Source organism: Balaenoptera ricei, chromosome 3 (assembly GCF_028023285.1).
Source record: "Balaenoptera ricei isolate mBalRic1 chromosome 3, mBalRic1.hap2, whole genome shotgun sequence".
NCBI classification, from domain to species: Eukaryota; Metazoa; Chordata; class Mammalia; order Artiodactyla; family Balaenopteridae; genus Balaenoptera; species Balaenoptera ricei.
In genome coordinates, this window is record NC_082641.1 from 112,688,270 (window position 1) to 112,702,734 (window position 14,465).

Here is a 14,465-nt window from a genome sequence, read left to right on the forward strand (position 1 = left end):
CCTTCCCATGAAAAAAATGTAAAATGTATGTGCTAAAAGCTATAAAACATTGTTGAAAGAAATTAAAGATCTGAAAACATCTTATGTTCATAGATGAGCAGACTTAACATTAAGATGGCAATATTCTCCAAACTGATTTATAGATATGCAATCCCTATCAGAATCCTAGCTGTCTTATTGGCCAAAAAAACCCCCAAAATTGATAAATCTGATCCTAAAATTCACATGGAATTGCAAGGGTCCCATAACAGCCAAAACAATCTTAAAAAAGAAGAACAAAGTTGCAGCACTCACACTTCCTGATTTCAAACTAGCTACAAAGCAATGGTAATCAAGACAGTGTGGTTCTAGAACAAGGATAGAGATATAAATCAATGGAACAGAATCAGAAGTCCATAAATAAACCATCTGATTTTCATCAAGGGTGCCAAGACCATTTAATAGGGGAAAAAAATCATCTCTCCAACAAATGGTGCTGGAACAAATGGCTACACACATGCAAAAGAATGAAGTTAATTAAATTAACTTCATTTAAGTTAACTTCATTATATTAATTAAATTAACTTCACATTTAATTAAAAATTAACTCAAAAAAGATGAAAGACTTAAATGTAAGAACTAGAAGTATAAACCTCTTAAAACAAAACAGAGGGGTAAATCTTCACAACCTTGGATTTGGCAAAGGATTCTTAAATATGACACCAAAAGCATAGGCAACAAATGGAAAAAACAGATAGAATGGACTTCATCAAAATAAAAAATTTTGTGTGACAAAAGACGCCATTAAGAAAATGAAGAGACTACTTCAGAGTGAGAGAAAATACTTGCATATATATACCTGATAAGGAATTTGTATCTAGAGTATATGAAGAATTCTTACAATTTAATAATAAAAGCCAATATCATTTAAAAATGGGCTATGGATCTGAACAGACATTTCTCTAAGGAAGATATATAAATGGCCAATAAGCACATAAAAGATCAACAATGAAGTTCAACAATCATTAGTCATCAAGGAAATGCAAATTAAACCCATAATGAGATACCACTTCACACCCAGTAGGATAACCAGAATCCAAAAGTCAGATACTAACAAGTCTTGGTGAGGATGTGGAGAAATTTGTAACCCTCATACTCTGCTGGTGGGAAAGTAAAATGATGCAGACACTTTGAAAAACAGTCCGGCATTTCCTTAAAAAACTCGACATGGAGTTACCATATGACCCACAATTTCAAATCCTAGGTACATACCCAAAAGAAATAAAGACACTTGTCCACAGTAAAATGTGTATACAAATGTTCACAGCAGTATTATTCATAATAGCCAAAAACTAGAAACAATCAAAATGTCCATCAACTAATGAATGGGTAAATAAAATGTGGTATACCCATAAAATGGATATTATACAGCCAAAAAAGATAAAGTACCAATACATGCTGCAACACAGATGAATCTTGAAAACAATATGTTAAGTGAGATAAATCAGTCCCAAAGGACCAGATATTGCATAATTCCACTTATATGAAATGTCCAGAGTAGGCAAATCCAGAGAAAATGAAAGTAGATTGGTGGTTGCCTAGGCCTGGAAGGGTTGGGAGGAAATGGGGAGTGACTTCTAATGAGCACAGGATTTCTTTTTGGGGTGATGAAAATGTTCTAAAATTGAATGTGGTAATGGTCGCACGACTCTGTAAATATACTAAAAACCACTGAATTGTACACTTTAAATCTGTCAATTGTATGGTATGTGAATCATTATCTTTAAAAGAGCTGTCATTAAAAAAGGCTAAACTAAGTAGATATACTTTTGCGTAATAAAACTATTAAAAATGCAAGAAACTGATTATAATAAGAGTCAAGGGACTTCCCTGGAGGCGCAGTGGTTAAGAATCTGCCTGCCAAGGCAGGGGACACAGCTTCGAGCCCTGGTCCGGGAAGATCTCACATGCCGCGGAGCAACTAAGCCCATGTGCCACAACGACTAAGCCTGCAGTCTAGAGCCCGTGAGCCACAACTACTGAGCCCATGCGCCTAGAGCCCGTGCTCTGCAACAAGAGAAGCCACCGCAATGAGAAGCCCATGCACTGCAACGAAGAGTAGTGCCCGCTCACTGCAACTAGAGAAAGCCCGCGCACAGCCATGAAGACCCAACGCAGCCAAAAATAAATAAATAAATCTATTTTTTTTAAAAAGTCAATATCATGTTACTTTTGAGGTTAGAAAGAGTACTGTAAGTGGAATAGGGCACATAGAGGGTTTTCTGGGGTAGCCTGCAAAATTCTATTTTTCCATCTGGTGATGGAAGTATACATTTGTTGTGTGAGCTTTTCTTGTATCTGTGTTTTATTTTACATGTTTTAAAATGTAAAGATGTTAAAATCTAACATGTTTTAAAAACTCACTAGCAAATTTATTTCAAACTCAATGTGAAGCCTTGCATTAGAATCCAAACTGACTATATACAAGGCATCAATTTTGGCTCTCTAGAATACAAGAGATTACACCTATCCTCAAGGAATTTATCTTTCAGCAAGAAGAATATTTTAAAAAGAGGTAGATAGAACTAGGCCATATTAAATATTAACTGGTACAAAATTTACATATAATGTACAACAGGATTTAGAGGAGGATATGATTTGGGGGCAAGGGATAGGAATAAGGGGGTACATCAGGAAAGGAATTTAAGTAAAATATCACAAACAGAGGGTAAAACTAGGAGAGATCTTACAGAGGCTACATTGATTGAGCATTTACTTTATTTCCATTTTTCTCATTCATTAAATCATTTAATCCTCACAACAAACCTATGAAGCTGGTTCCATTATTATTTCCATTATACAGATAAAGTAACTGAGGCACAGAGGTGGTCTGCATATGGTATCAGTGATAAGTACAGTCGAAAACATACCCTGGATAGACTTTGGGTAAATTAGTTTTTCTTAGTAAACTTACTCACTTTCTTACTTTCTTAGTGTCTTACTCACTACCTGTCTTAGTGTCGTCTTATTTGAAATGGGGATAAAATACTAGCACCTTCATCAGAGGGTTGTTGTGAAAATTAGATAATTTAATGCATGTAAAGCATTTAGAACAGTTTCTAGCTTTAAAATAAGTACTTATTGATGTTAGATTTTTTAAAAAATAAATTTATTTTTTTATTTATTTACTTATTTACGGCTGCATTGGGTCTTTGTTGCTGCGCGTGGGCTTTCTCTCTAGTTACGGTGAGCGAGGGCTACTCTTCATTGCTGTGCACGGGCTTCTCATGGCGGTGGCTTCTCTTGTTGCAGAGCACGGGCTCTAGGAGTGCGGGCTTCAGTAGTTGTGGCATGCGGGCTCAGTAGTTGTGGTTCGCAGGCTCTAGAGCACAGGCTTGGTAGTTGTGGTGCACGGGCTTAGTTGCTCCGCGGCATGTTGGATCTTCCCGGACCAGGGCTTGAACCCGTGTCCCCTGTGTTGGCAGGCGGATTCTTAACCACTGCACCACCAGGGAAGCCCCTATGTTAGATATTATTATAATAACAGAACAATGGTTTCTAGGAAAAGCATGTGAGAATTATCCCCACACCCATTTCTTATATTCAGTTGTACAACTTGGTCCCTTTGTTCTTCAAGATTCATTATTTATTAGATTGTTGTTTCCTATACTGTTTCTACTGTTTCACAATAGACTGAGACCTTTCTACTTTTTGAGGCCTCTAGAACAGTACAATTTAAAAATTATTTGCCGGTCTGCAAAGACTGTGCCATATTCAAGAAGCAGGAAATCTGGCAGATCCTGTGGTAACACTGGCAGAGTACAGTAAATGTAGAGCCTACAGGTAAGCAGAGGAGGCAACTCTGTTAAGGGTGTGGCACAGCTTAAAGCAAGCATGGATACAGCCTGAGGGGTGACTGCATAGGTCTTCTGGGGCTGGGGCCACTCAGCCCCAGAGGGCAAGCGTGGTAACGTCAATAGCAGCAGGGCAGGTGCCTAGGGTCTCTCTGCTCTATTTTGGGGTGTCCCTTTTCTAGCCCAAACCCAGGTGCAGAAGGCAGAGGGTGTCAGTAGTATGGGTGACAGATACACCAAGGGAAAAAAAGAGACGGCTAGGAAAGGCCAGGCAGGATTCCCAAATATACTTACTTTCCATAAGATGTATCTTTTAATACTAATTCTGGAGCTCTATACCAGCGTGTGGCCACATAGTCCGTATAAATGTCTCCAGGAGCTGCTAGCGTTCGTGCAAAACCAAAATCACAGAGTTTAGTAATTCCTGACTGGGATACTAAAATATTCTCAGGTTTTATATCTCGATGAATGATCTAAAAACAAACAGAAGATGCAATAGATTAAAATGAGGTTTCATTATCTAGAAAATCTCTCAACAATTACATAGAGAAAATCTAGCTAATTAAGACAGTAAAGCTATTTTCTTACCAAATGCAAATGATTAACTACACAATGCAAAAGCTAAATAGTTATATACTTTCAGTTCTTGCCCCATCCATCATCTCCAAACAAAGCCAAGAAAACAGACATAATACTGAAAAGGTAAATCACATTCCTAAAAGGAAAAGTAATTAAAAGAACTTAATGGAAAAAGTTTAACTTTCTTTTAACCCCATGTCACACTCCAAGTACTGCCCTTTCTCTCATTTCCTTCACAGCTAAACTTCTCAAAGACATTATTTTTACTCAGTCTTCACTTTGACCACTCATTCACTCCTCAAGGTAATGCAACCTGTCTTCTGCTCCCACATTCAAACTGCCCTAGCCAAAGTCATCAACAGCCTCGTTGCTACATCCAACACACACCCCTCAATACATATCTTACTTGGTATCTTAGTGTAAAAGATATCAACCACTCCTCCATTCCTGACTTCTGGGACCTAAAATTCCCCAGTCTCCTCCTATGGCAGTTCCTTTTTCTCTATCTGTCCGTAAATGTAGGGTTCTGGTCTTAGGCTTCTCTTCTCTTACATCTTGTTTCCTGCACAATCTCAACTACTTTTTTTTTTTTTTTTTTAGCACTTTCTTCACTTGGTTATGGGAACACCATATTCTTTTGGGCTTCTTCCCATCTATTGGCTGTTCCATCTCAATCTCACCTACTATTACAGCCTTAGTAACTATCCATAAACTGATGACTTCCGTATTTCTATTTCTATCTTTCCTGGTTTCCACAAGGAATGGAAGTCCACAAGAAGTCCCACAGAGCTGAACCACACATCCCCACAAACTCAGCAAATCCAAAACTAAACGCATCATCTTTTCGCCCAAACTCATTTGTTCTCAACAGTCCTTTAGCTCAGTAAATGGAACCAACATTGACCCCATGGCTCAAGCCAGAAATCAAGGCACTTTTCTCCCTCAGGTTCCATACTCTCTCAACCTGTCTACTTCTCTCCCTAGTTCAAGTTCCCTCAGTTCTCTCATCAAAATTACTAGCTTACCAAATGGTCTCCCTGAATTCACTCTAATCCCCTCCAATCCATTGTCCACAGTGAAATCACAGTACTATTTTAAAGTCACATGTATGATTATGTCACTCCTTCAAGGATTCCCTACCCCACAGGACAAATTTGAAGCTACGTAAAATGGCTGGTAAGGCCTTATAGGATTTGGTCTCTGCTCACATTCTCAATGTCCCTTCGCTAGCCTATTGAATATTAGCTTCCCAATTTTCCAGGTTTGTGTCATCATTTTTTGCATTTGCTGATGCTGTTCTAACCGCCTAGAACACTTTGCTTGGCCAACTATTTCCTCAGGTCTCAGTTGAGATGTTTCTATTAGATGTTCCTTCTATATGTTCTCACATTATTCTGCACTTCCCCCTTCACAGCATTTGTCATGCTTTATTATTAACTGCCTATTTACTTTTTTGTCACTCCCATCAGACTGTAAGTTCCATGAGGGCAAGATGTATGTCTGTTTTGTTCAGGCTATATCTCCAGGGCCCAGTACAATGCCTAAAACAAAGAAGGCATTTAAAACCTTTATCAAATGTATTAAGCATATTCTCATCACCAGAAAAGTATCATGACACAAGTGAAAATATCTTGGTGACAGAAATCTGGGATCTTTCCTTTTTTATACAACTTGCTGCTATAAGCCTTTGGGGTTGGCTCTTGTTCTGCCTCACTCTTCCTCCTAAATGGCCAAATAATTAATTTAGGGTAATGAGTCACCTTAAAGGAGACATCTATAAAACTATATTAGTCCTTTTTTACTTCTACAACTTTTACTGAGTGACTACTATATGCCAGGCACTATACCAAGATCTGAGGATATAACATGAGCAAAAATAAACATGGAAAAGCACGTTAAGATACCACTTCACACATTCTGCCTACTACACATCCATCACCCTCCTCCTCAGTGCTCTAAACATGGGGGAGAAAGATTCACTCAGCTGATGTCTTAATGTTCTCACTCGTTGTAACAACTAACACCATGACTACATGGCAGAACTCTATCCTTGAGAATCAAGCACTCTGTGAATCCCAACTTTTAAAATTCTGTGTTTTGACAACATCCTCCTTGGTCTTCCACAATCACTGAGACCTCTATAAACACAGTATTTCTTTCTATGTGTTTAGATCTTCTTTAATTTCTCTCATCAATATTTAATAGTTTTCAATGTATAGGTCTTATATATCTTTTGTCAGATTTTCTCTAAGTATTTTATATTTTTGATGCTGTTATAATGGTATTTTTAATTTCAATTTCTGATTGTTTGTTGCTAATACACAGAAATACTATTAATTTCAGTATATTGATCTTGTATATTGATCTTTAACCTTGATAAACTTACAAGTTAGTTCTCTTAACTTTGTTGAAGATTCCATAGAATTTCCTACATAGATGATCATGTCATCTGTGAATAAAGACAGTTTTACTACTCAAAAAAAAAAAAAAGATACCACTTCACACCCACTGGAATAGCTATGATCAAAAGACAATAACGGGAGGATGCAGAAAAACTGGAATACATTGTTGATGGGGATGTAAAATGGTACCACCACTTTGGAAAAAGTTTGGTAGTTTCTTTAAAAAGTTGAAACATAAACTAACCATGTGATGCAGTAGTATTCTTAGCTTGTCCTATTTCTATTCCTCTCTCCACAGCTCCTGGTAGCTTTGTAAACCAACAGCCCCCAAAATCATGGTGAAAACTAGCAGCCTAGCAGCCACCAGAGGGAGTAGAATAGGGTTGTATCTCCTCCAAAGCCCCATTCCCAGGTAATAGTCATTATCTGACATGTCTGGCAGATCACTGGAAAATCGCACTAGAAGTCTTGTCTTTACTGACCTAACTCAGGGCTGGCCCAAGCAATCAGCCTTCTTAGCAGCCACTATATAACATTATAGCCACCTGAGGAAGCTATAACAGGACAAACAACAAGCTGACCAAAATACTTAATTAAAAAGAAAGGCTGTTTAGAATGGATAAACAACAAGGTCCTAATGTATAGCACAGGGAACTATATTCAATATCCTGCGTGATAAACCATAATGGAAAAGAATATAAAAAAGCATGTCTCTATGTGTATAACTGCGTCACTTTGCTGCACAGCAGAGATTGCCACAACATTGTAAATCTACTATACTTCAATTAAAAAAAAAAAGAAAGGCTGCAGTTGAAAGGTATTATAGTACAAAGTTTAACAGCACAAATTGTGGTGAGACTAACAGGTTCAAATCCCTACTTTACCCCTTGATATTGTGAGAGTGGGGCAAGATTCATAAACATGGCTTCCTCATCTATAAATGGGGGTGAAATAAATATATATTTCCTAGTGTGGTTTTGAAGAATATGCCATTACGTATGCCTTAATATATGTAAAACACTGAAAACATTTAAAATAGTGCCTCATGTGTGCTAACTGCCACAAAAATGTTGATTACTATTATGATTCTTCTGTAAAAAAGAATTGAAGACATTCTCTGCATTCTGACATGGTATGACCTCCAAGATATAATGTTAAGTTAAAACAAAATATGCGTGTAAAACAAGAGAAAAGAAAGAAAGAAAGAAAGGCTGGGAGTGAGATGTCCATAAAGGGTTTGAAAAGTTCCAACATATTCCTGAGAATCATGAAGGGTACATGCACAGCTGTGCACACACCCAGGAAAGACCTGAGATTGTCCCTAAGCTCTCAAGACTGGCGGACTTTAAGGTTCTACACAAGCAGGAAGGTAAGGCTAAGGCAGAGTTGTAAACTGCCTGCCTGAACATTGAAGACATGGCCCAACACAGAGAAAGAGCCCTCAGTAAATATGGCTGAGAGATTTATTGGTTTCAAGAATTGAAGGAAATTTCTGTCCAAACCTTAGCTGACCACTAAACTAACTGAGCAGAGATTTTAGTGGTCACACATGACAAAGAATTCAGACTTCACAGAATTAGTTCAGCAAAGTAACTAAACAAATAGCAACAACTACAAACCCTGAGAGATGGGAAATTCTGACTTCCAGAGTTACCACATATTATTTTAAATGTCCAGTTTTCAACAAAAAATTACAAATGTCCAAAAAAAATCCCCCCAAATAGGTGTGCAAAGAAACAAATATGGCCATGCACAGGAAAAAAAGAAAAGCAGTCAATAAGAAGCTTTCCCTGAAGAAGCCCAAACATTGCAGCCACTAGACAAAGACTGTAATTGGCTATTTTAAATATGTTCAAGGTTAAAGGAAACCATGTCTAAAGAACTAAAGAAAAGTATGAACACGTCTCACCAAATAAAGGATATCAATAAAGAGAAAGAAATGATTTTTTAAAAAACCACTATCGAGAAGGCAAAAAGGCAATCCACAGAATGGGAGAAAATATTTGCAAATCATGTATCTGATAAGGATCTAGTATCCAAAATACAGAAAACACAACTCGACAATAGAAAGACAAATAACCCAATTTAAACATGGGCAAAGGACTTGAAGAGACATTTCTTCAAAGAAGATATACAAATATAAACTTGCCTATCCTGGACTTTTCATTTAAATGGAATTTATACTTACGTCTTTTGCATTTTGACTTTTTTCACTCAACATAATGTTCTCAAGGTTCACTCATTTTGTAGCAGGTATCAGTACTTCATTCCTTTTTGTGGTTGAATAAATCCGACTGTAGGGTTGTACCCCATTTTGTTTATCCATTCGTCAGCTAATATACATTTGAGCTGTTTCCACTTTTTGGCTACTTTGAATAATGCTGTTATGAACATTCCTGGGCAGGTTTCTATTTGAACATATGTTGTCAGTTCTCTTGGGTAGATACCTAGGAGTAAATGTGCTGGGTCATATGGTAATTCTATGTTTAACTTTTTGAGAAACTGCCAAGCTGTTTTCCATAGCAGCTGCACCATTTTACATTACCACCAGCAGTGTATGAGGGTTCCAATTTCTCTAATTCCTTGCCAGCATTCATTCTTGTCTGTTTTTTAAATTACAGCTAGACTACTGGGTGTGAAATGGTATCTCATTGTGATTTTGATATGCATTACCATAACGACTCAGGATATTGAGCATCATTTCATGTGCTATCAGCCATTTTTATATCTTCTTTGGAGAAATGTCTATTGAGTCCTTTGCCCATTTTTAAATTGGGTTGTCTTTTTATGCTGAATTGTATTTTATATTTTATAGTATCCTGGATACTAGTTGCTTATCAGATATATGATTTGCAAATATTTTCTCCCATTGTGTGAACTGTCTTTTTACTTTCTTGATAGTGTCCTCTGATGCACAAAGTTTTTAATTTTGATGAAGTCCAATTTGTCTTTTTCTTTGATTGCTTTTGATGCATTAATACATGATCACACAGATTTACACCTATGTTTTCTTCTGAGTTTTCTAGTTTTAGCTCTTATGTTTAGGTTTTTGATCCATTTCAACTTAATTTTTGTATATGGTGTGAACTATCAGACTTTGGATTCAGTGAGTTTAATTCTCCTTTATTTTGCAGTGAAATGCTCTAAAACTACACAGAACTCCATATTACAATCATTTATAATAACTCTGCTCCATGTGCTTGAATATTTTTGTTTAATTTTTTTTTTTTTTTTTTCCGCTGCACCATGCAGCTTGTGGCATCTTAGTTCCCCGACCAGGAATTGAACCCTGGCCTTTGGCAGTGAAAGAGAGTTCTAACCACTGGACAACCAGGGAATTCCCCTTGAATTTTTTTGACTAGTGATTCATTTTCTTTGTTAGTTTTAAGATCATTTATATTTTTTTCCATTTTGATTCCATTAAGGCATTTTTGTTTGTTTTAGTGAACTATCGTTGACTTACAATATTGTGTTAGTTTCAGATGTACAGCAAAGTGATTCAGTTACATACTTTTTTTTCCATACTATTTTCCATTATAGGTTACTACAAGTTATTGAATATAGTTCCCTGTGCTATACAGTAAATCTTTGTTGTTTATCTATTTTACGTATAGTAGTTTATCTGTCAATCCCATACTCCCAATTTATCCCTCCCTCCCTTTCCCCTTTGGTAACCACAGTATGTTTTCTACGTCTGTGAGCCTGTTTCTGTTTTGTATATAGATTCATTAGTATTACTTTTTAGATCCCACACATAAGTGATATCATATATTTGCCTTTCTCTGACTTATTTAACTTAGTATAATATTCTCTAGGTCCATCCATGTTGCTGCAAATGGCAATACCTCATCCTTTTTATGGCTTAATAATATGATATATATCTATTTAGATATATATATATCATCTTCCTAAACCAATCATCTGCTCATAGACACTTGGGTTGTTTCCCTATGTGCTTGAATTTAAACACCCATGTAAGTTCAAAATTGTTACTTTAGTTTTTCCTCCCTTTGAAGTTTTCTACTCTCAGTGTAGCCCATACTGGTGTCTCCCATTATTCAAGAAATATTTTTAAAGTCTACTACAGGCAAGACACTATAGGGATACAGATAACATATAACTATTCCTGACTCCTTACCTGCACTATTTAATGAGCACTTAAAACACACTTAGTGTTAAACACTACCTACTACCTAATTTGATCTTTATAAAAAATCTGTGAGGTACTATAGTATCATTTTACAGATGAGGAAAATGAAGTTCAGAGAGGTTAGATAACTTTCCTGGGGCCACAGAGTAATGGGGCTACCACCTTTCATTGTGCAAGTGTGAACTCCACAAGTGTGGTTATCCATACATAAGCTGGTGGGTGAAAATCCAGGACAGTCTGATTCCAAGGACTGTGTGCTCTTAACTATTACATTATACTGTCCCCCCATGGATCCAGTCGGCAAGGAAATTACAATCTGAATTTCCAGTTGCTATCATAACCACATTTTTCAAAGCTGCAACATGAGATGCACTATTACCAAGACAGAAAATTAGAAATTAAGGTATCTGAAAAAGCCTAGGGCATATAGCTGTTATGCCTATATCACTTACTAATAAAACTACTTTTGAGGCTTGTACTGTTATTTCACAAACATACATCTAACTTTACAGAAAGTAGAGCTCATGTTGGGAACAAAGTATGTCCATAAAAACCTGCTGAGATAAACATTAACTAAACAATGCTAAAAGACATCACTAAAAATCAAAACAGTTGATCCTCTTTCCTTTCTTGACTTAAATGACAAGGCTCTACACCCCTCAGCCACTTTATTTCTCTCTTTTCTTTCCCTAAAGGCATCCACCTTCTCTTGCCATTCCCCTGGCCTAGTTTCCAGTTCCTACCTCCAAACCTCCCTTCATCTGAGCTGGCTTGACTTTCGATGTTTTAATGTACTTTCGTTAATAAAAGACGCCCCAGTTGACTGTTGATTCCTCTATACCTCCTTTAGCATCCCATAGTTGGTCTGCCCTATAGTTATAATTAGTGTGTGTTCAATACGTTTTTTGGTTCTGCAACTGAATTATAAGGTAGTAACTCCCCTGATCTTCTCTCTATTTTCAGGATGTCAATTAATATTGTCCAGAAAAATAATTTTAACAACTTTCATAAAAACAGAACAATGTTTAAAGGGCACTTACAATTCATATTCATCCTAGTTTGGCTTATTTTTAAGCACTTACATTATTTTTTTTTAACATCTTTATTGGAGTATAATAGCTTTATGTTGTTGTGTTAGTTTCTGCTGTATAACAAAGTGAATCAGCTATACGTATACATATATCCCCATATCCCCTCCCTCTTGCGTCTCCCTCCCACCCTCCCTATCCCGCCCCTCTAGGTGGTCACAAAGCACAGAGCTGATCTCCCTGTGCTATGCGGCTGCTTCCCACTAGCTATCTATTTTACATTTGGTAGCGTATATATGTCAATGCCACTCTCTCACTTTGTCCCAGAAGCACTTACATTATTATTGTGAAGATATGCAATTGCTCGAAGAATCTGGAAGAGGTATTTTCTAAGTCGTTTACTCTCTAGTCCATGACAATAATGTTGTAACTCATCTAATACTGTGTGGTCAATAAATTCAAACACCAAATGAATTTTCTTTTTCTGTCTAAAAACTTCAATCAGATTGACCAGGTTTTCATGACGAAATTGCTATTAACAAGAGAAATGGATTTTTAGTATTTCATGCACCATAATTTGCACATATAAGACCCATATAATTTTAAAAAGAAGAAATATTCTCTGCTTCTTTTCCTCCATGCATTTCAATAAAAATTTCTCAACTGATATGCTTACATTCCTATTTTTTTTAATGTTAATCTATTTAATAATTAATATTTATAGAACAGAGGGAGATGTATTGCTTTACTTCAAGTTGACATTTGGTTGCCTACTAAAATAATTCAGAGTTAATGTACTAAAATGTATTCTGCTAAGAGATCTCTTCCTATCTTGTAAATTGGTTTGTGATTAAAAGGTCCTTATGATTTCAAATGAGCATGGATTCCAGTGCCACTGAGCATGTAATCTGAATTTACAGAAGTTAATTACTCTCTGAGATTTGTCCTGAACTCTCAAGAGTAAAATATAAGTTCCAGGTGGACGTTATAAATTCACCACACTGTAACAAAAGGGTATCAAAATATCTAGAAACTTTTCATATATGTGAAATACCAATTTATATCCATAGGAACTTTACATAAATATACAATTATTTGTGGGTACATTTTTGTTCATTGTCTGTAATATTCTATTAAGCAACCAAACACATTTTTAGACTGGTAAGCACTCACTGTCAAGATAATTTCAAAATGTCAAAAATGGCATGTATCAGCTTAGAAAACAAAAGAGGTTTATCATTTTATGCTGCTTATTCTATTTTTTAACACACTGACTTAATTACAATCAATTCTCAAATATTTAACTTTTTCAAATTACCAAAAATATTTATTCATTTGGCTAAAAATTAAGGGGTATATTTTTGATGTTGGATTCATCAAAAAGCTATACTTGTAAGAGAAAAAGTTTGCCTTTATTCCAATGGCACAACATCCATTTTTCTACTTATCTGTACTAATACATAGACTAAATTCCTCAAAACATGACTAATAGAAAAACATGCCAAAATATAATGCCAGATTTCTTTCCTATTTTTGCTCCCAATCCAATTTCCCTGGTTGGTGGGGTGCCAGAGTGCTGCAGCAACAACATGCTGGCAGTAGCAAAAAAAAAAAAAGACTGCCTTTAGACACTATAATATTAATCCTTCAACTAAGGAGAATTACTGGTTTCTTGACCAGTCTTAATTTTAAAGGCAAAAGCAGATAAGGGTGAATGCGAGTTAATAAGCATTAAGGAACATCCATCCAGGGGTAAGGAATCAGTGACTTTCTCAGATAAACCATAAAACCACTTGAAATACTCCATTATCCTTTTTCAGGTTGTTTACTTTTCTTTTCCTTTATAAATAGAAAACTTTTCTACAGATATTCTCACTAATTACTCTAACTGTAATTTATTTAATGAAATTCTAGCAGATAAAAATTTAGTTCTAATTAAGTCATTATGGCAGTGTTTTTAGACTAAGAATGTTAACTAATCCAAGAAATCTCTCGTGGAATTAGATCTGATCAAACTAAAAATTCTACAAGAAATAAACCAATGAGAAAAAATAGTTAAGCTATCTCAAAATAGTTTGCACAATAGTTGTAATAGTAAATTTTCAAATTCATCTCTGTGTTCTTGCCACATATTGGTTATTTTTACAAAACAATTAAGAAGAAAAAAATAATTAGCTTAAATGCAACAAAGGTGAAGAAAGAGCAAAAGATATTGCCTGGGAAAAGGTCACCTTCTAGTCAGATTTTCACTTATGGTGCACAACAGTTGCCTTACAGTATTATTATGTTTTAGGTCATCAGGATAAGGACAGGTATCGCTCACAAAATCATAACATCTTTACTGACTTTAACTTTCCTTTTCATTGTCTAGAAATAGAGCAGTTCCAACAATCCACACATGCCTAATATATTTCTTCTATTTAGAAAGTAAATTGATCCATCATATCTAATATAGACTTACAAAGAAAGAAGA

General features: G+C 35.9%; 1 protein-coding gene across 11 annotated transcripts in view; it reads right to left on the bottom strand.

Annotated features, from left to right (window-relative positions):
• Positions 1-14,465, bottom strand: part of CDKL3 (cyclin dependent kinase like 3) — a 117,401-nt gene that overhangs the window by 98,030 nt on the left and 4,906 nt on the right. For 10 of the 11 annotated variants that reach the window (XM_059917083.1, XM_059917082.1, XM_059917081.1 and 7 more), the window contains exons 3-4: positions 12,330-12,524; positions 4,128-4,306 (exon numbers count right to left, since the gene is read on the bottom strand). In XM_059917083.1, coding sequence (XP_059773066.1) covers positions 4,128-4,306; positions 12,330-12,524 — 374 coding nt within the window. Of the gene's footprint in view, positions 1-3,168; positions 3,348-4,127; positions 4,307-12,329; positions 12,525-14,465 lie in introns of those variants that run through there. The other variant, XM_059917089.1, reaches the window with a different exon arrangement.